Source organism: Podarcis erhardii (assembly GCF_964252035.2).
Source record: "Podarcis erhardii genome assembly, chromosome: 1".
NCBI lineage: Eukaryota > Metazoa > Chordata > Lepidosauria > Squamata > Lacertidae > Podarcis > Podarcis erhardii.
In genome coordinates this window covers 52,437,850-52,458,987 of record NC_138497.1, presented here as the reverse complement: position 1 = coordinate 52,458,987, position 21,138 = coordinate 52,437,850, and the positions used below count along the sequence as shown (strand labels likewise).

The window sequence follows — 21,138 nt, the reverse complement described above, 5'->3', positions numbered from 1 at the left end:
AAATATGACCACTGAGAAGGGTGTCAGGCAAGCAAATAGCCACTAGTACTGTTGGGGAAGAAATGCTGTATACATAAGGCTCCATAAATATAAGGCTTGTTGGTGTTGGGCAGGCAGCTGGTATGGAGCTTCTTACATGAGTGCATGTGCTTCTCACCTTCTTATCTCTTCCACTTTGGGAACAGGAAATGGCTCTGCAGTTAACACAAATGTAGTAGTAAAGACTGACATTTATTTGTGCCAAGGCCTTTTCAGTTTACAAAATTAGGGCTGTCACTCAAAAAAATAAATTGTAGTGAATTAGTTATATACATTTTAATTGATTGATTAATCAATTAAATCTGCATATGAATAAACCCTCCAAAGAAAAGGCATTCTTCTTTGTTTTTAGATGACACACTCATGTGTGTGATAAAGGAGAAATACTTCTTCTGCAGAGAGATCTACTACCCAGGGATCTGAAAGTACTTACATGCAAAAATAATCAACATTATAAAAAAAAAAAACCCCAAAATCTGCTGCCCAGTTAATCAGGCACTCCTTTTTAATTAATCAAAAGATGTCTAATCTTTTTGAAGCTTTATACAAAAGATGCATTCATGTTTGCTTGCATGGTAGGTAACACGGTGGTCTTGGTGTGTAATGTCCCAAACTAAAATCTTGGTCACAGCGTCAGAAATGAGGAGACACAGAAACATTCCAAGAACGTAGTTTCATTGTCATGGAGAAATATTACACCTCAGTCTCAGGACTCTAAGACAGCTACCTTTGGAATGCAGATCAGAAGACCGTAAAATGCAGAAGGTTATAAGGAACACATTTTCTTTTTGACAGAAAACCAATGGTCCTGGTCCTCTGGGATTAATAATAAAAATAAATAGCTAAAACCTTAAATATTTGCATGCTTCCAATTCCTACCTGGAAACGCCCCCCCCCCCCAAATCTTCTGGCCCATTGAATATTGTAATTCCACTTACTGCCCCCATCAGTCCCATTATTTATCACAAACAATGTAGCATGTACAACCCTTACCCTTAACCCCCGTTAACTGCTCTTCAGATGCCCACTTCCAACAATCCAACAACCACAGGTTTGATTCAGTAGCCAAGATCATGCCAACACATATAAAACTTCAGCTCAAGCCTAAACCAGTTGGCTCAAAGTCCAGCAAGTCTTCATGAGGACTACCCATCTCACAAGGAGGCGGGAGGCGAGGGACAGGAAGGCTACGGTGGGAACACAACTCCCTTCCCTACACACATGCATGCCCACACCCCAGCATGCCATACTGCTCTTCCTGCTGCTAAAAAGAGGCACCTCCTTTGTCTTCTCCTGCTCAATACAATTGTACCTTGGATCTCGAATGCCTTGGCTCCCAAACAAATCAGCTCCTGAACAATCAAAACCTGGAAGTGAGTGTTCCGGTTTTCAAATGATTTTTGGAAGCTGAACATCCAGCGTGGCTTCTGCAGCTTCGATTTCCAAACATTTTGGAAGTCAAATGGACTTCTGGAACGGATTCCATTCGACTTCCAAGGTACGACTATATCCGTAAGAAGGGGAATTAGCTCAATTTAGTCAGAAACAAGCTCAGAATATACCCAGATTTTCAGCTTTCCTTTCAGCTGCTAGAATCCCATGGGGTTAACTTGGCCACTTTTATTTTGAAAGAAAATTGGGGGACCAATTGGGAGGTGCATGAGCAGGAAGGAGCCGATCTCTGTTGCTTTCTTTAAAGTTTTGCAGATAGTTGGATGTGCTGGTGCCCAAAAATCTTTGGAAAAATAGTTTTGAAGAGAACAGCAACTTCAACTAACCTGGTGTGCCAACAGAAGCCAGAACAAGGGCTCTTGCTAACACAACAGGGCTTTGCTGCTCCTCCTTACATCCCGTCCCCGGTGTCTTCCAAAAACAAGATCTGGAGAACCCTCAGAATAGCAAGTTGAGGGAGGAAAGTGGGAATCATTCTGTCTGGCAAAGAAGAAATAAATGCTTGTGCTGCAGGAATGATCAGATGGGTGCAATGTTGAATTCCTTCCTGCGGCTTGCCTGGTTAGCTCGAGGAGGGGAGGGGAGGGGAGGGGAAGGGGAAGGGGAAGGGGAAGGGGAAGGGGAAGGGGAAGGGGAAGGGGAAGGGGAAGGGGAAGGGGAAGGGGAAGGGGAAGGGGAAGGGAACCCTTGTTCTTTTCTTTCTAGTAAGAAAGGGGGGGAAACGTGAGCCTTTTGCCTCCCCCTCCCCACTTACCAGGTAGTGGGAGGGAACAAATGGTTCCTTTTTCTTTTCTTTTAATAAAGTGAAGAAGAAAGGGACTTGTTCATTTTCTCCCTCTCTCAGGTGTCAGGAAGGAAGAGGCCAGGGAAGAGAGCACATCATGGTCAGGCAGGGAGAGAGGGTGAGCATGGGAGACCCCCTGGAAAGCATCTTGCTCAGGTTCCCCCTCACACACACCTTCCGGCCTGACACTGCCTCTGATGCCATGGTTCCCTCTTCCTTCTGCCACACCCCCACCCCACACAGTCTACTTGTGTAACTGACCTTTAAAAGAAGAACATAGTGCGATTTCCTTTTTAATTCCCAGGGATTCCCACAAAGATTCCCGGAGGTTTTATTTTGGTAAGAGCGGTAAGAAATCTCTAGACAGTCCTAGCCCTGCCCACAGACTCCTGGAGTTCGCTGTGGGAAAGGATGTGACTGTGAAGTCAATTAACATCCACAGCGTAGATAAACCCACACAGTTTTATATTATTTCAAAACTGTTTAATGCCATAGCTTCCTGCAAAGAATACTAGCGATGATATTGGGGGGAGCTGGAAATACTTTATTAACCCTCATAGAACACCAGTTCACAGGGTTCCTTTGCTGAGATCTAGAACTGTTAGGCAGGCTGGACTAGACCTTGAAGTCCTAGAATTGCTGCAGGCTCTAATGCAGATGTGAACCTACCAGAGCAACAGGGCAAATAGGGGGTAAATAATCGTATTAGGCTGCCTTATGCTCCCTCTGTTCCTGCACTGCAGTACCTGGCTGTAAGCAGGTCTCTCAGATTTCAAGCAGAGGTCTTTGGCAGTCCTGCTGCCTCAAATCGTTTTAACTGAATATGGCGGGGATTGAACATGGGACATTATGCATGCAGACATGCGCTCTTCTCCTTGGAATCACAAGTTCTTCCCTAATGTGCTTGGTGGTTCTAGATGAAACAAAAAACTGCCAGCTTAGTTGGGGAGGTGGAGGGAGTTCTTGAGCAGGCTTAGGATACTCTTATAATTCTACGCCAGCGTGGTGTAGTGGTTAAGAGCGATAGACTCGTAATCTGGGGAACCGGGTTCGTGTCTCCGCTCCTCCACATGCAGCTGCTGGGTGACCTTGGTCCAGTCACACTTCTTTGAAGTCTCTCAGCCCCACTCACCTCACAGAGTGCTTGTTGTGGGGGAGGAAGGGAAAGGAGAATGTTAGCCGCTTTGAGACTCCTTCGGGTAGTGATGAAGCAGGATATCAAATCCAAACTCCTCTTCCTCTTGTTATATCAAGGTAACTGGTTCCAATTTACTACACATTAAAAAGGCAGGAGGTTAAAATGCAGACGGATCATGGAACTGCCATTATTTCTCCACCTCATGACTTAACAATCAGATAATCAGCCTGTCTGCTTATGATGTACTCTGCTATCCATCTTTGGATCTTTAAAGGTCTAATAGTCACACACATCCTTCCCCTTCCACCCCCACCATTACACTTGTCTTGAGGAGAGTTAAATGGTCTGACAATTCATTGAGCCTGGCCTGGTGAATTTGTCCCTCCAGGAACAATTGATTTTATTGTATTCTTTATTTGCAGAAAACACAGAGATAAAGCATTAAGATTTTGTTGTTGATGTTCAGCAAACCACTTCCTTCCTTTCTTTTTTTGGCACAAATAAATGTCATAGGTGTTACTCAACAAACCATGGATCAGCGACCAGCCTGATAACATGACTCAGACATATCAAAACAAGATTTAAAACAAGGAGACTTTCCACATTCAGCTAACAGTAAAACCTGCTCATAATCAGGAGGAGTTAGGTGGGAGATGACAACACTATTCATAAATTAGACATATATATATATATATTTATATATATATAGTTATAGTTATCTCTTACATTGTAAAAGTAAACAGTGCAAAAGTATAATTCCTCAGGTGCCCTTCGGTGTGGAAAGCCTGAGGGTTACTTTTTTTCCCTTTTATACATTGTTACGTGTGTGTGATTTGTAAACATTGCTACCCATCCGCAGTTTGTGTTTTTAGCTCTTGTTCTTAAGAGACCCAATACTCATAATCCATATTATGGTCTGAGAGCGGGGGCACCTTCTTCATGTTAACTCTTTTGGAGACTTCCATTCAAAGAATTAGTGCAAATTTCAGAGAGTAGGAGGGGAAGAAGGAAAATAAGGCAATAGTTAGAAATGGCTCGTATCAGCATTAAAACACGAGTCCCTAATAATGTCTGCATTACCAGAAGGGCAGGAAGTCCCTCTCCTCCACTAGGCTGATGGAGAGGTTCTTCAATTCCTCCTCGGAGGACACCAGTTTGTAGCCCAGTTGTACCAGCACTTGCTGGCACGCGTTCTGCGTGAACGCCACAATTTCGAACGAGAGGCGGAACCGCCACTTCTCTGCAGTCGCCGCTGAGTTCCGGACAGTCCCGTACTTGTGTTTCGCCGCGGACCGATCGCCCCTTGTGTTGTTCTGTATCCATCGTTCCACGTTGCTGTCCATGGGAATGCCAAGGAATTCATACATCTCCTCGGTCTTTTTTAAGGGATTCCTGGCCAGGTCTTCATACCTCACCAGCATGTATTTTCCCTTGAGCCAAGGCGGCCGGTTCAGCCCGGTGGAAACAGAGTTCAAAAAGTCCTCACAGACGGTGGTGAGCTGGGTCACATCCAAGTTGTAGGGCTTCCTTCCTGTGCCATCCCAGATCCGCCAAAGTCTGTAAGTGTCTCGGAATGTCTCACTCCTGGAAGCCAGGATGCCCCTGGGGTCCCTCACCAATTGTATGATTTTCAAATTGAGCCTGGGGTCCTCCACCAAGGCTCGGAGGTCATTGACCTCTGGCACCCGCACTGTTTTGATAGCAACATGCCCGTGATCCTTACATGATTCGGTGGCCAGGGTCAGGTTCAAAGTGCCACACTTCTTCACACAGTCGCCTTCTTCCAGAGGTATGTCGGCGGCTGCCGCCAGCGTCTCACAAACTGGTGGGGAGCACAGAGCTTTGCTAGCCCCCCTCCGGAAGAGCCTGTCCGTCGTGTGGTTCACGGGCTGGGGCTTGATGTAATTTTCCAGGAAGTAAAGGTCACAGTCGTAGAGGCTTCTCAGCAAATCTCGGCCAGCACCCAGCATGATCCGCCGGTCCGTGGAGCCCTTCGTCTGCGTCAGCTTCGGGATCAAGGTGTACTGGACATGGTAAAGGGGCTCAAACAAATAGAAGACATCAAAGTGCTGGTTGAAGAGCTGCCCGACGAAAGAGGATCCACTTCTGGTGGTGGCCAAGATCAGAACATGTGTCTTCTTGGAGGTGTTGTAAGCGAGGGTGGGGTTTTCATCACACAGCCGGTCGGCCGATTCAATCTCCTGGTTCAGGCTACAGTTCATTGGGTTGGGAGGCACAGGGCAGCTGTGGAAGGACTTGGTCGTGAAGGTGCGGATGGCTGTGTACTGGATAGCAATGGAGGCCAAAGCAAGTAGGAGGACAGCCTTCCAGGAACATTGCATGGCTGGTCACCTTCATGGAGATTCTTCACAGGTCGCTTTAGTATCTGCAACACAAGAGAGTCAGCCGGGTTGAATACGAGACCCCCACAGATAACTTCATGTGCCCGTGAAATCTGAATTTGTGGGTGGACAACATGGTACCCTGCAACCTCTTAAGAATAAATTAAGCAAGGATGTCAAAACCTGCAAATTATGAACTTGATCTATTTCTAATCAGTTCTAACAGCCAAGTCTGGGGCTTTGTGGAATTGCATTTGTTTAGCTTTGCTTTTACCTATGCTTAGGATAGGTGGGGAAAGGGGGGGGAGTACTTCATGATGAGCAAAGTAAGTGCCTCATTGACAGAAGCCAGTTAGACCTAAAAGACCCAAGTTCAAATCACTAGGTTACCCATAAAGTAAATCACTAATAAAGTAAACCGGAGACCCCAGGGTCAGTTCAGCATCTCTTAGATTGACAGTTAAGGGTAAAATGTGCCAGCCTCATCACCTCAGTATCAACAATTCTGAGCTACTTTGAAGGTTAAATAGAAACACAACACACACACACACACACACACACACACACATATGCATAGAGAAAAAGAAAGTGCATAGGACTATGGAGAGAGGGAGAGGGAAATCATGCAGGTATACCGACATCTTACCTTGTGATCACTGAAAAATCCATTCTGTTCTCATTTGCTTCCAGAGTTTTTAACTGATTCCATACACAACTTTCCAGGGTTAATTCCCACTTTATACTTCAAGGGTTTGAAACAATGTAGGCTTCTTCATTTTCCATAGTGACTGGAGCTTGGCTGCCCTTCCTCAATATGGCAATTTGAAATGTAAGATGTGCACGCACAAGCCCACTAGGTATTTCAAAAGCTGTCTATGCTATAGAACCGAAACAAGGAGAAGGGAGGCTATGGAGTAAATGAGGTTGCTGAGTGCAAGTAACAGGAGCCACAGGGGCCGATTCAACAGGAGCCCTAGGGGCACATGAGGTCATGAAACTGAACACATGGAGGCATTTCCCAGCGAATCATACACAAAACTGGGAATGCGCAGAATCCTTCTGGTGCTTGTGAAAGGAAGCTTTGAATCTGTCGTAAATTTCCACTCCCTGTTAACAAGTAGGATCCTTCATCAACAGGGGTGAGGATGCCAGCAGTGGGAGGAGCAACAGTTGTGACACGTGTCTTCGTACAATTGACTACATTCCAGCCACACAAAAGCCAGAGATGTCCAAACACACACACACACACACAGAGAGAGAGAGAGAGAGAGAGAGAGAGAGAGAGAGAGAGAGCGCTCCATCTAAGCATACAACAACAAGAAGGTTGCCAGACATATGATAGGCCATCTTCTGTGTTTGTACTGGTGGACCACATGCCATGCAGGCCTTTTGCAAAATAGTAATGCCCCCTCCCCAACATCTGTGAGAGGAGAAGGAATGGAAATGGGGGAAATCTGTGTGCAAGGGAAAATTGTGAAAAAGAAGGGGGAGGGGGAAATGGGGTGCAAAAGGGTTGCAAAAAAGAAGGGAGATGTGGGAATGATGATGAAGGTGAAGATAAAAACAAGGCCTGAAGAATGGGAGGGTATGGTGGCTTCACAGATGGGCTGAAGGTGGAAAGGGTACTTAGTAGTTGCAATGCATGGGAGGAAGAAGATGCAGAAGGTTACCATGGGGGTGGCTTGTGTGTAAGTGGGGTTGCACAAATGGAGGGGAAGACATGGACATGGGGGTAAAGATGAAAACAGGGATGCAGTGATGGACTGTACAACAGAAGAGAGAAGTGGCTTCAGAAATGGGGTTGGGAAGGTGAACAACAATCTGAGTAGTTGCATGGGGTGGGAAGGGGGAATTCTAGAAGGTTAATCTGGGGACAATGGCAGGTGAGCAAAGCAAGCAGAAGTGCAGCCCCTAGGTTTGTTTGTTTTTATGGATGCAATAAACACATTTTCAAACAGAAGTGTTATGCACCTACACCTGCCAGGAAGATCAGCTGCATAACTCCATCAACTGTGATTGGAGGTAAACAGGTTTGCCACTGCATAATGCACAAAGCAGCCCTAAGAGAAAACACTGAGCGACTAGTGCTGTGAGGGGCATCTGTGCCCCACTTCCCAAGCAAAGGATGCTGCAGTGAGAAATGTCTGTTTACATAGCAGCAGCTAAAGCTCACAGGACTGGATTGTGGAACACAAAATGCTGACAGCAAATCCCAGATTAATTTACCCAAATATTTTTAAACTGCCCTGCTGCAAGCAGGTCCCTGAGAATGTTGTCCTTGGCCAAATGTTTTCCACTTTTGCTCTTGCTCTTTGTGCAGAAGCCTCTCTCTACCCGCTCCCCAAAAGCTCATGTTCCGCCTTTGATCCACAGTAGCTGCTCTGAGCATTGCTTAATTTAAACATCCAAACATTTTGCTTTATTGCTGTAATTCATGCATGCACAAATTTCATGTCTCCTCAACAGGCTCCCCTTCACCCCTTGCTGCCCATTAACGCTCAACACCACCCACTCCTGATGGGAGAGCAAGAACAGCAGCTGACAGACAACACAGCAAGGGGATTTCTGGAGTTGACAACATCTCTGCACACAGTGCAAGCTTCAGGAAGCTGGATTGGCTAAGGGTGTGTTAGTATGCAGGGCCTGTTCAACCTCAAAGCTCCTGTGGCTTTAGCATATTAAAATTCCTGACGGGGCTAGAAAAGCACAAAGTTCCTGGTGATTTCTCCCCAGAGAGGACGCTGCTGTTGGCAGACTGTGGCATTCCTGGGGAGGGGTTGTGGGGGCAAGGCAGGGAAGGGAAAAGAGGCTGTCAGTCTCATCTGTGCCAGTTATATAAGGGCAGGACAGGGCAGGGCTGCTTTTGTGGGCCTAGAGGCTAGCCTCAACCACCAGTGTTTTTATTTATCAGGATTTAATCCCAGCTCCAATAAGTCTGTTAGAGCATCAGACATTTTTCTCCTAGAGGAATGTATAAATAAGATGTTGCAAGACAAGAAGCAGATGTTGCTGCTACAAAGCAGGATGGCAAGTTTAACCCAGAACAACCCAACCTCGGCTGGCCAACTGCTGGGCAAATCTGGGCACCAAAGACTAAGCTTCATATCAGCAGAAGCTATACCTCAAAGCCATGTGTGCAACCAGTCGCCTTATTAACTCCCAAACCTAAAATTAAGAGTGCACAGATCACACAAACAGCCTCTGCCCTGAATATCTACATTTCTGCAGAGGTTAAACTGGAACAACAGACTAAGTAAAAAGGCAATGTTTCAATTTTTTTATAATCCGGTTTCTTTATTTCAATCATATTTCATTCCCAGATCTAAGTGCCTCTTTAAAACAACCTGGTTTAAATGGGTATATGAATGCAAGGCAAGCATATTCAAGTCTGTACTTACGATTGTTTAAAAATGATCTCATTATCCTCCGACAGACCATAAAGCCTGCTTTTTAATGAGAACACACAAAACAGCAGTTAACTTTTTATGCTTAAGATCAAGCATGCTAAATATAATGCAACGGGTCATGTATCTGTTATTGTTCAATTTATGTTTAAGCTAGTTATCAAATAGCATGGATATTTACATTTCATGTTAGGTAGACACTGTTCTGCAATGCTTTGTGCACTTATCTTCAAGTAAATGTTGCTGCTTAGTGTCCTTGCATGTGGGGAAGCAGAGCCTTATTTCACAATTGCTCCCCAAAACAGATATAAATTCTGTAGTGCAAGAGGCATGCAGGCTGAATCACCATAATTTTTGGATTCTGCTCCTGGGTAGTATAAAGGCTCTATTTGGTTACAAACACTTGCTGTATTTGGATGCTATAATTATCTGTATACAAGCATGTTCAGGAAATATGAATTAGAAAGTTGGGGATTTGACAAATATGAATAGACCTCTTAATCTGAGATATGCCCAGGAGGCAGAAATGCTGGGAATACTTCTGCAACTGCTCACTAAAAATCTTTCATCGCTGTTCAAAGTTATGCCACCAAATTAGCATCAACATTTCACACGTCTTTCCTTCACAAATCTTAACCCCCTGAAAGAGTCAACTTCTAGGGCTCATTTCATTTCACCACCCACTTTTGCACCCAACTAGATACATAATAAGCTGTTTTATACCAGAACAAAATAAAAAAATTCCTTCCAGTAGCACCTTAAAGACCAACTAAGTTAGTTCTTGGTATGAGCTTTCATGTGCATGCACACTTCTTCAGATACACTGAAACAGAAGTCACCAGACCCTTCTATATAGTGAGAAGGTGGGGAGGGGTATTACTCAGAAGGGTGGTGGGAATGGGTGATTGGCAGATAGCTGTGATGAGCCTGTTGACGACTCTTAACGACTGCAATAGGTCTTACAGGAAAACTTAAAACTTAAAACCATGGAGAGACCTGGTCTGAACAAAGACATTGGATTCTTATCTCATTATACATGACAAAGCCATTTTTCACCTTTTCACCCCTTGCTTTTTCTCACTATATAGAAGGGTCTGGTGACTTCTGTTTCAGTGTATCTGAAGAAGTGTGCATGCACACGAAAGCTCATACCAAGAACTAACTTAGTTGGTCTTTAAGGTGCTACTGGAAGGAATTTTTTTATTTTGTTTTGACTATGGCAGACCAACACGGCTACCTACCTGTAACTGTTTTATACCAGGTCAGACTTGTGCATCTTAACCACTGTTGTCAAATCAGACTGGCAGCAGCTTTCCAGGGCACAGACCTCTGCCTTCACCTGCAACTCAATATCCCTTTAACTGGAGATGCCAGAGATTGAACCTGAAACCTCTTCATACAAAGCCACAGTTCTACCACTAAACTGTAGCCCACTCAGGCCATGCATCCATGGCAGGGACCAGAGGAGTAATGATCTCTGGGAGGAGCACAGACAGAAGAAACGCCATTCTGCATCAGCACAACCGGATGCCTTCATCTGCCCCAACTGTAGCAAAGCATGTCTCTCTCGTATCTCTACAGCCACAGCATGCGCTGTAACCTTCCATCAGTTTGACTTCACCAGCAAAGGTACACTCCTTCAATTTCTCCCAAGACAGACAGCTGCCAACTCCTCAGTTCACTGAATTATTTATTTAAAATATTGAAACTCACCTTTCCTGTATAGTTCAATGTGGCTTACGCCATATATTATACAACGATGAAGAAACAAACCAGCAATAAAACAGTTTAATGTAGAAGTGAAGCACAATAAAAGGCTGAATAATTAAAATCAAAACAAGACCAGAAGCCTTATATATAATTATGACTGGCCCAAAAAGTTTTCACGCCCGGGAGGTCATGATGGGGCCCCCACCATTCCACATGCAGAAGCTGACTGGACTGGTAGTTGATTCTCTCTTCAGCACTGGCAATAGGACAGCAACCCTCCACCAACGGGGTGCAACAACCAAGATGGGTCTCCCATTTGTCCCAAACATGGTTTGGAATTGACAGGAAGTTCTCCATGTATTTCCCCAATAAGTAAGCAGGCTGATACGGGAGAAGGTGGTCCATCAGATACCCTTGTCCCAAACCATGTAAGGCTTTGTCCATCAGAACTCTTCAGTTATCCTGCATTACTGCCTGTCTCGTACTACTTCTGTGTGATGCTAAAGCAGGAAGGAAGTGCAACTGCTATATATCAACGTCTTCTTTCTCTCTGTTCCCCTAGAAGTCAGCAGTCCCACATTGGGGGGAAACCCTGAAAACAATCAACATTCACTTATAGTATTCACATACTTTTCTAGGCAGACATGGATGGATGACAGGTCCTGGTTAATTCTGAGATGACAGCTCCTGGTTAATTCTGAGATGCATGGTATTGTACATACTCTACTCAGAAGCCCTCATTTTACAGCTGGGTCTCAAGTCCCAGCCCCACAGCATATTTAGCCTAGCACTTCTTAGTTAAATAATATCGATCCAGGAGGTTTCTGGTGTATGCAAGAGATGGAAGGAGATAAACTAGCTGTAGTTCTCTTGCTCTTTGCCATGTCGGGGGGTGGGGTGTAAAATAGAACAATAAAACAATGAATATGTCACCTCTCCTAAGTACAGTGGCTTCCAGTCAACCCCAGCTTTCCATGTGTATATTTGCTAAAGCACTGTCTCGTGCCCTCTGGTGGCTATCTTCTGACTAGCCATCATCAAAAAGGTTTGGAACTTTCCAACCTATGTTGATATAGGCATGAATCTAACAGGAAGGGGAGAGAAGGTCAGTTTGCTGTTGAAGTAGAGTTCAATATCAAATTTGTTCTTTAAATCCCTCTTACCCTCTAACCTCACTACAAAATCTCCAGCCCAATTTTATTTCATGTTTGATTTCCCACTGTCTGCAACACATTATTTGATGGACTTCATTTCTAGATCACAACACCACTTCTATTGTTTCAAACCTAGTTATGAACTTACTGGTGAGAGAACAAACATTTGTTCAAATAAAAACAGAAATTCCACAATACAAGTTATATTAAATGGTGCTAACAGCGAAAAGCAAACCATGGATGATAAAGATTCACCTGATTCCATGTTAGAAGAGGGACTGTGGCAATACAAGGCCCTTCTCTCTCAGAAACCTGCATTTATTTTTCACTGACACTGAAGCACTGGAGGATTCTCATAAACTTTATAATAGTATTCTTGACAGCTATGGGAGGTTTCCATCCTACATCAATGAAAATCGTGTTATATCTTCAAAGGAAATTAATGCATTGTCATGTTTGCAATTAAGTTTTTATAAGACTGCAACACCATTGCAAATAGTTTTTTTGCTCAGTGATAATGTGTATCTGCCCAGATGGGTAGCTCGGAAACCGTAGGAAATCATAGAAAGCTATTTATGAACGAGGAGAGATTTTCAATCTCTTAAATGTTTAGTGAGAAGAATGCCACACTGATTTGAGTAAGATGCACTTAGAAAGAAGTCACCAAAGGTAACCTGTGCAGGGCAAGACTTGCATTTGTGATGATCTGACCCTAGTTCCTAGAGTCTCTTACACTGTCAAAGCTGTAAAGTTTGCAATGCTGCAGTACAGCAATGCCAATGATATGTTAGCATAGCCATAACCTCACTCAGCTTTGGGTGCAAACTAACATAACTGGAGTTTAAAAGGGGGGAGCCAAAGGGATGGGGCAATCAGAAGCACTGTGATGAGGGAAGGGTAGGTCTATTGCCCAAATCTCTGTTGGCTCCGAGTACACTCCTTTGCTCCACCTCTGCCAGTGAGGCTTGCAGAGCATGAAGCTCTACAAAGAGTCAGCAGGATTATTGTGAAGGGGGGCTCTGGCCACTCCCACACACATTTTGGGGAGTCCCTTGACAGATGGGGGTTCCATCTCCTGATGCACAATATGCAATCTGAATGACCTGTGAAGGAGACTTGTCATCCCCCTGCCCTGCACCACCCTCTTTAGCATAAGTTTCTAGGACAGGGCACTTGTCTGCATGTGTCTAAGTGTGTGTGTGTGTGTGTGTGTGTGTGTGTGTGTGTGCGCGCCTGCTTGTGTACCTGAGTCTGTGGGGTGACCACACCACTTTCTGATGACATCTACCACTGGCATGTGGCTCTTCGGAGGGGATGCAGTGGGGCAATGCAGCCCTCAGGCTGAAAAAGATTAGCTACCCCTGCTGTTAACAGTAGGAAAGTGAGCTAAGGATCACTTCAGTTCAGCTGTGGCAGATGCTCATCTCCATCCATGTAAGGACAAGGCCAGCCATGACCTCAAATAACGCCACTTGATTCCTAGGAAAATACAAGCTGATCCACATACAAAGCTCTGTGTTAAGCAGGGACATAAAATAATGGAGTTGCAAAGGACCTTGAATGAAATCTAGTCCAACCTACTGCTCAATGCAAGATCTGCAACACAGGATGCAGCTACAAGCCTCCGAGTCTGGTAGCTATCCAGCCTCTGCTTAAATACCTCCAGGGAAGGATGCCCTCCTTCTTCTTCAGCAATCACTCGTAGTCGAGTGTCTTCCATGAACACGGTCCATGAACAGTGAGTCCGTATGTGACTGTGGAGGCCAATTCTGGATCCACAAGTCCTTCCATGGTATGGACATTGGTTTCCCTACCACCTACCATATCAGTGTGTTCCACTGGCAAATAGCTCTTGCCTTTTGGTAGTTTCTTTTAATGCTTGTTACTTGAAATTATTCTCATACCTAAATTTGCTTCTCTGCAATTTCCACCCATTAGTACTAGTCCTGCTTTCTGAAGCAACCAGGAACATGCCTGCTCCATCTTCTGCATAAGACTAGATATTTGAAAGCTGCTATTATTTTCCCACTATACTTCACTTCTCCGGGCCAAACATGCCCAACTCTTTCACCCATTCCTAGTAGGGCTTGGGCTTCCATCAGACCCTCACTATCCTGTTCACCTCTTCCGGGCACACTTGTTTGTTGATGCCCTTCTTAAAATATGGTACCCAGAACTGGGCACAGTACTCCAGAGACAGTCTTATACAACCTACAGTAAAACTATTACTTCTTATAAACTAGACACACAGTTTCTTTTATTGAACATTGCATTAACATTTTTTTTGCAACTGCATCACACTGATGGCTCATGATCAGCTTGTGATTGACTAAGTTATTTAAGTATTTTTCACATGCACTGCCGCAGGGTCAGATCTCTTCAATCCTGAATGTGTACCTTGGATTATTTTTGTACCTAAATGCTGGACTTTACATTTATCTCTGTTGTGTTTCATCTTGTTGGTTTCAGGCCAGTGTTCCAGCCTGTCAAGATCATTTTGAATCCTGGTGCTGATTCTTCTATGGTATTTTCTATCCCCCCAGCTTTGTGTCTTCTGCAGATTTGATGAACACCCTTTCTATAGCCTCATCCAAGTCATTTATAAAATGACTGAACAACACAGAGCTTTAGACAGAGTCTTGTGGTACTCCACTTGAGAGCCCCCTCCGGGCTGATACAGAGCCATTAATAAGCACTCGCTGTGTATGGCTGCTCAACTAACTGTGGATCCACCTAACAGAAATATCACATTAAACAGAATCAAATGTACATCTGAAGCCCAGCCAAGGAGCAATAATCAGCTGCAGCCAAATGAAATGTTCACTTGCACTTTTTCATAGGGCTAAATATGTCCTATGCCCTCACAATTGCATGTTTTTCAGTTACAGACACAAAGGAAGCTTGGAGAGCCCTCAGCTGCCAGATTCCTGCACTGAATGTTTAAAGAAAGTGTTTAAGTATGTTGTTTCACTCAGGGATGGGCTGTGCCAAGTCCTTTTGCCTCTCTGTGCCAACAGCACTGTTACTTTAGCCTCAGACACTAGAGCCTACCATTGGACTTCACAAACTCTGCTAATGGTGGGGGGGAGGGTGTCTCAGCTATTTCCTGGGAGAGATGGTTGTCAGAGCAGCCTAGAGAAATATATTCATCCCTCCTTACTTTCTACCTAATTATTCTTAGACTTATCAACGTACATTTAAAATTGCTCTCCCTATTTCTCCTGGGCTTGCTGCACATGTTATCAAGTTGGTGTGATTGCCACCAGACTCCGTAGGCATTTCTCCATATAGCCAGTTACTGGCTATACTGTGCACCAACATAATCTGGCCAAATTTTAACCATGCCAAAGCAACACCTCATTTCCACAGCACAGCTAAAGTTAGACCAAGAAATGCAAGACTTCCAATAATGTGAGGCATGCATCATTTTAGCTTTTCAGAACACATCTTTCTCATCTTTGAAAGCTGGTGCCTGAAACGATAGAATCCAGTAGATTGAGTAATTAATCCAGTGCACCCAAGATTTCCCTGACCATGGAGAAATCGTACACCATGTTGTTACCTTCTTCATCTCCACTTTGCTTTCTTGCTTGGAGGGAAGCATAATAATAAAGTCCATGTGTAGATTGCTACATGCCATGTATGCGCACTATAAGCCACACCTGCCCAGAGTAGGTATGGGCAACAAAAGAAAGGCATGTGCAGTATCCAAATCCATGCTTCCCATATAGCCACGACTAGCTTACAAAGTGCAAGAGCAAAACAGCTCCATCACTGCCACCTTCAGAACTGGGCTCTGTCCGTCTCAAACTGAGCAGAATGGGAAGGAAAAACACCACAAGCCGACTCATTGATTGGTGTGGGTGACTCAGCTCCGAGTAGGTGGGGTGCTCTTGCCCTATGAATCAGACACTGCCCTTACATCAAATCTTCACTTAATGTCATGGCGCTTACAGGGGCACAAAAATTTCAAAACCCAAGTCATGTGAAAACACCATATCGCTGACAGGTTTGTTTGCTTCTGTTAATTTGTGTGTCAACCCTCCTTCCACATCCCCCTCAAGCTCCAGCAATGATGACTACTTTGTCTCTCACTAATGTCACACTTCTCATTAGCTCATATTTCTCGTTAATTTTTTGGCCTTAAAGCTTGCTCTCTGAGCAGATTTAGATGGTTTCCCCCCACCCTTTACTCCAACACTGGTTGCTTGCCTTGCTGAGGGAAAGCATTTCAACCCACCAGGCATGGTGAACACTGGCTTGGGGGCAGATAGAAAAAATACAAACAGGTATAATGATTAGCACATGATTTTTTCACTGAAGCTTCATGCTGACTTCTTCCTTGTTTCAGATTTTATTTTTCATAGTGAGCGTAGAAACCCTCCCTTGGGAATCTCTTCTCTTCCCTCAACACACACAGTATTCCCAGCAGACGCTGAAGCACCTGATGTTGGCTGGGCACTTAGTTTCACTATTCCCCTCCCCTTTTCAGCATCATAGATACAACCGTACACATTGGTACCTTCTTTGAATCCTTGCCTAGCTGACAGCAATCCTGAGAAAGAGAATGGGAGGATTTCATAGCAACAAGTGAGGTACAGAAATGGCATGATTAGGATGCATATCTGCCAGCTGTGCAGCTTGTCTATCTCTCTCTCACATGCACGCACAGCCATATCAGTCTCTGAACCACGAGGCAGGGTTTCACAAAACACAACCTGCTGCAGTTGCTGTTGTGGATAAAGTATGATCCCCCCCTTACCCAACTTGATGAAATCCTACATCTCTTTGGCCAGTATGATTCTGGCAGCAGCCCAACTCCTAGCAGCATCTGTACTGTATTTTCCACTACCCCTAAAACAGATTATAATGAACAAGTCTGTTTCCATGGAAACAATACAGTGACTCAGGACTTTGGGCCTCGCTCTAAACATGATTGTCAATAGCAGAAGCTCTGGGAGACTTCAGATGCTGAAGGAAAGAGAGCAGAAAAGCTCCTGACAAGCTGACACGCATGCCCCACACAAATGTTATGTACACAGAGAGGGACACAAGGGTACACATGGCTCAAGCCCACTCCAGAGTCATGATTCAAATTCCTCCGCCTGACAGGTCAAGAGCTACTGCAGCATTTGGGAGTCATAACTGCAGCGTGTTTACCAGAAGGTACACACCAGGTTTCTAACAGGCAAGGCACATTCAGCCAAGCCTCCAGTCACTTTTATACACTTGAATGTACACATCACCTGAATGTACGCCTCACCACATCCAAGGCTTAAGTCTGCATCTGAAGCACATACAGTACACAACTCACCACAACCTCCCCTTCAGTAAGCAACACTCCTGTTTATGCCAAATGTCTAATTACAGGAACATTTCTTGCTACAGTACATGCCTTTCAGGCAAATAAAAATACAGTGTATTTCCAAATTCCTTCCAGTTGTGCATTTAATCCAGAGCATTGGTAAAAGGGATTTTTTTTTTTAATTTAAAAAAGGATAAACTTAAATTTACTTCTACTCTGCACAAAGTCTTATTCCAGAAGCACACCAAGCACCTTTCAACAAGGGAGGAATAATTTATTAACTCCAGCAACTTCTGCTGTGAAGCCCATTGCTTTTTTTTTTACAGGGTTGAGCATTGTTATTATAACTTTATTGGCCACTCAAGTTTGGTGGTGTAGGGCAGGTAGCCACATTTCCTTTACTATCTCATTCAGCTTCTCAACAATCTGTGTGAGACAAGTCAGTTTCATGCCCATTTAGCCAACGGGGAACTGGATCTGAAAGATAAAAGACTTATGAAGCTACCCCAATAATCCCAGTGATGAAGCAAGACTTAAATCCTAACTCAGGGCCTTTGACATCCAGTATTTTATCCGCTGCACTGCTGGACCATGCCTTTGCCTCTTAACTTTGATTGCCTACAAAGCTGAGGAACTGGCAGGCTTTAATCTGAGATAAGGGTCTCCCCAGGAAACATGAGGCGCAGTACAACAGCACATGCGACACAAGCCGCATCCACACATCTGTGGTAAGCATTAAAGTGCCAGAACAATGAGAGAGGGGCCAATCAAAACAGCCTTTCTCACCTGACATGTAGGGCCAATTTCCACACTGCCACAAATGCTTGTGTGCACACACACATCTGCAAGAGAGAGAACAAAACCACAAAAGCCAACTACCGGTAATTTGAATAGATTTAAACTTGGATTGTGATCATGAAGTGGAATATTAATCCATTTGCCTAGGAAACTGTTTATGAAGAAAACGTTCCCAGCCATGTTAGCATATTTTTAAAGCAATAGTATTCTCACTCTGCGGAGACACAAAGGAATCTAGAATAGTATGAGCCTCTTCTGTACATGTCCCCTTGCTACCTTGATAGGCCATTGCCCTAGGCAGCCTAGAGAAACCAACTTCAGTGCTTTATTTCAACGAAGGCTCACTTTTCGACAACTCTGAATCTATTCCAGAAGCTGCTGTCAGGTTCTGAGTAGAGCAGCAGCAGAGGCAAGGGGGTGAAAACTGATTAATTTCTCTGTCCCACTCATTAGCCATGTGCAACCCATACATGCAATCCTCGTTATACCATGGGTCAGCTATAAGCTGCATCTTTGCAGATGGAAAACTGTTAAATGGGGAAAAATGAACCAGATGAGATCAGTGTTTGAAACTCTCATTTTCAGATTTGTATTCTTGTTATAAAAAAGTGCACCTGGACATTCCGTTGTTGCACCCATAACCTAGGTTTAAGGTGCTGTTTAGCTCCTAGCTTTCAGATCTCAGTTTCTAACACTGGATGAGATCACTGTGTTGACATCTGCACAGGGTCAGGAGAGGGGACCAGACCATTTCGTGTCATGCTATTATCAATAACAGTTCAGCCCAATCCTCTTTTGCCTTTTGGGGACAGAAGTGTGACATGGGTAAGTGAAGAACCTATGGGTGGAATTCAACATCTTAATATCACAACAGTTCCATCAGCATTTCAGCTTGCCAGACATAACAATCTCACCTCTCCTCCTTCCATGTGCTGTTCTGAGTTTCTCCCAACCTCTAGAGCCAATGGAGGGGGAGTCCCATTGAGCTAGTGGGACATGTGGCACTGGCCCCCTCTAGTGTAACTGTTTAGCTGAATCCAGTCCTATGTCTTCCATATGAAGGTATAGTTAGGACTGTTCTTCTCTGCATTTCCATAATAATTGGTAATGAAAATTGCCTCCAAAAGATACACATTGTGCCTTCCTCTCATCACTCAGTTGCCGTATCCCTCTCCCACATGTCGAGGCTCAAGAGACTAGATTTTCAGGGTCAAACTACTTGATTCCCATATATGTAGCAGCAAAGCCCCAGTTTCACATTAGTTATCACTGGAACAGAGGCATCCTGGAATCAGCAGGGCCTCCTGGCAGCTCTCTCTGTCTAACCAGGCAGCTAGGATAGACATGAAGTTGTTGGTTTGCAAATACACACACAGAGAGACACACACACACAAAATCCTGCCAGAAGTGAGCAAACTGTGGCTTTGCTGCCTACATTAACTGTCTGGCTGAATGATAACTTTGTTTCCTGAAATGAAATGTTGCTGCCTTGCAGGCAGGGTAGATAGCAAAGCTTGATGGCAAGAGTTACGATTCCAAACACATTTTTATTCTTTGCATAGCTGAGAAACCATAGGGGCAGGACAGTGCTTGCTGGGATTGTTGGCTGAGAGTGCTGTTGCCAGACCAATAAATAAACAAATAAATAAAAATTGGGGGGTCAAACTAAGAAATCCTGTGTTAAAACAGCCCAGAACACTCATCTCTGCGCGCCACATCATGCTACGTGGCAAAATCTGTGTGCACATCAGTCAACCAAATTCCCCTAGCTAAATTCATCTCAAGAAGTAAGTACAGTTTTTCAAACAGAGTAAACAGTTTCATGGAATTAGGAGCCTTTTCACTAAGATCAAGGTTGCCCCTTGAGATATAATGCCCTGAGAAGAATTGCTTTTATATACTAGTTGAAGGCAAGAGGGAGGGGTGTGTGGTGGGAAAGCATGACATTATACATAGGTAGAACTCCGACAAAATTTAAAAGCTTGACTCCAACCCTGACAGGAATTGTTCATGTTCTTCCCCACCCCACCCTACCCCAACGCCCAGCACAAGTCAATTCTGCACTAAAAGGTTCAAATCCCGCCAGAGGCAACTTAAAGCAGTGTACAGATGAAGTAAGCAGTGTACAGATCAACTCTGCTGAATAAAAGTTTGAAGGTCACCTGTGCTCACTCTGGCCCACTGTTAAAAACATTTCCTTTGTGTTTTTACAGTGCACTCCTTCAATCTCTTTATTATGCCCACCCTCTGTCCTTGAAGAAATTGTGTTTCTATCTTGTTTGTAGGAAACTTTGCTACCAAGGTGTATGCATCACCTCGTTTCACTGTGCGAATTATGGTTCTGTAGTCATAATAATAACAACAATAACAGACTAATGATTTCGGAGAACAGAATGCATATGCAATTAAATATCATGTTCCTCTTCCTTAAAATTAGACAGAAGATTCATTTTTATTAGTTTTTATTTTAGTTAGCACAAGTTTCTCAACCCAAGTAAAAGAGGTACTGGGTTAATAGTGGAAGGAATTATTTAGAGGATGACAAAAGTCCCTTAGGAGGAATTCAGGAAAGAGGAATCGGCCTGCGGCAGTAGGGAGGAGATAGGGAGAGATATACCAGATAAAAGGTAAAGGTAATGGACCCCTGACAGTTAAGTCCAGTCGCAGACGACTCTGGGGTTGCAGTGCTCATCTCCCTTTACAGGTCGAGGGAGCCGGCGTTTGCCTGCAGATAGTTTTTCCAGGTCATGTGGCCAGCATGACTAAGCCGCTTCTGGTGCAATGGAACACCGAAACCAGAGCAGCGCACAGAATCACTCTTTACCTTCCCACCAGAGTAGTACCTATTTATCTACTTGCACTTTTGGGCATGCTTTTGAATTGCTAGGTTGACAGGAGCTGGGACCGAGCAATGGGAGCTCACCCCATCGCCAACCTTCTGATCGGCAAGCCCAAGAGGTTCAGTGGTTTAGACTACAGCGCCAGGTAAGGGAATTAGTAGGAATATATTTG

General features: G+C 44.3%; 1 protein-coding gene across 6 annotated transcripts in view; it reads right to left on the bottom strand.

Moving 5' to 3' along the window:
- Nucleotides 1-3,807: 3,807 nt before the first annotated feature.
- CHST1 (carbohydrate sulfotransferase 1) overlaps nt 3,808-21,138 on the bottom strand; it is a 29,322-nt gene continuing 11,991 nt past the window's right edge. For 4 of the 6 annotated variants that reach the window (XM_081835675.1, XM_081835671.1, XM_081835676.1 and 1 more), the window contains exon 2: nt 3,808-5,799. In XM_081835675.1, the coding sequence (XP_081691801.1) occupies nt 4,490-5,755 (1,266 nt within the window). In that variant the 5' untranslated portion in view covers nt 5,756-5,799 and the 3' untranslated portion in view covers nt 3,808-4,489. Of the gene's footprint in view, nt 5,800-6,401; nt 6,994-9,153; nt 9,202-21,138 lie in introns of those variants that run through there. The other 2 variants (XM_081835674.1, XM_081835672.1) reach the window with 2 other exon arrangements.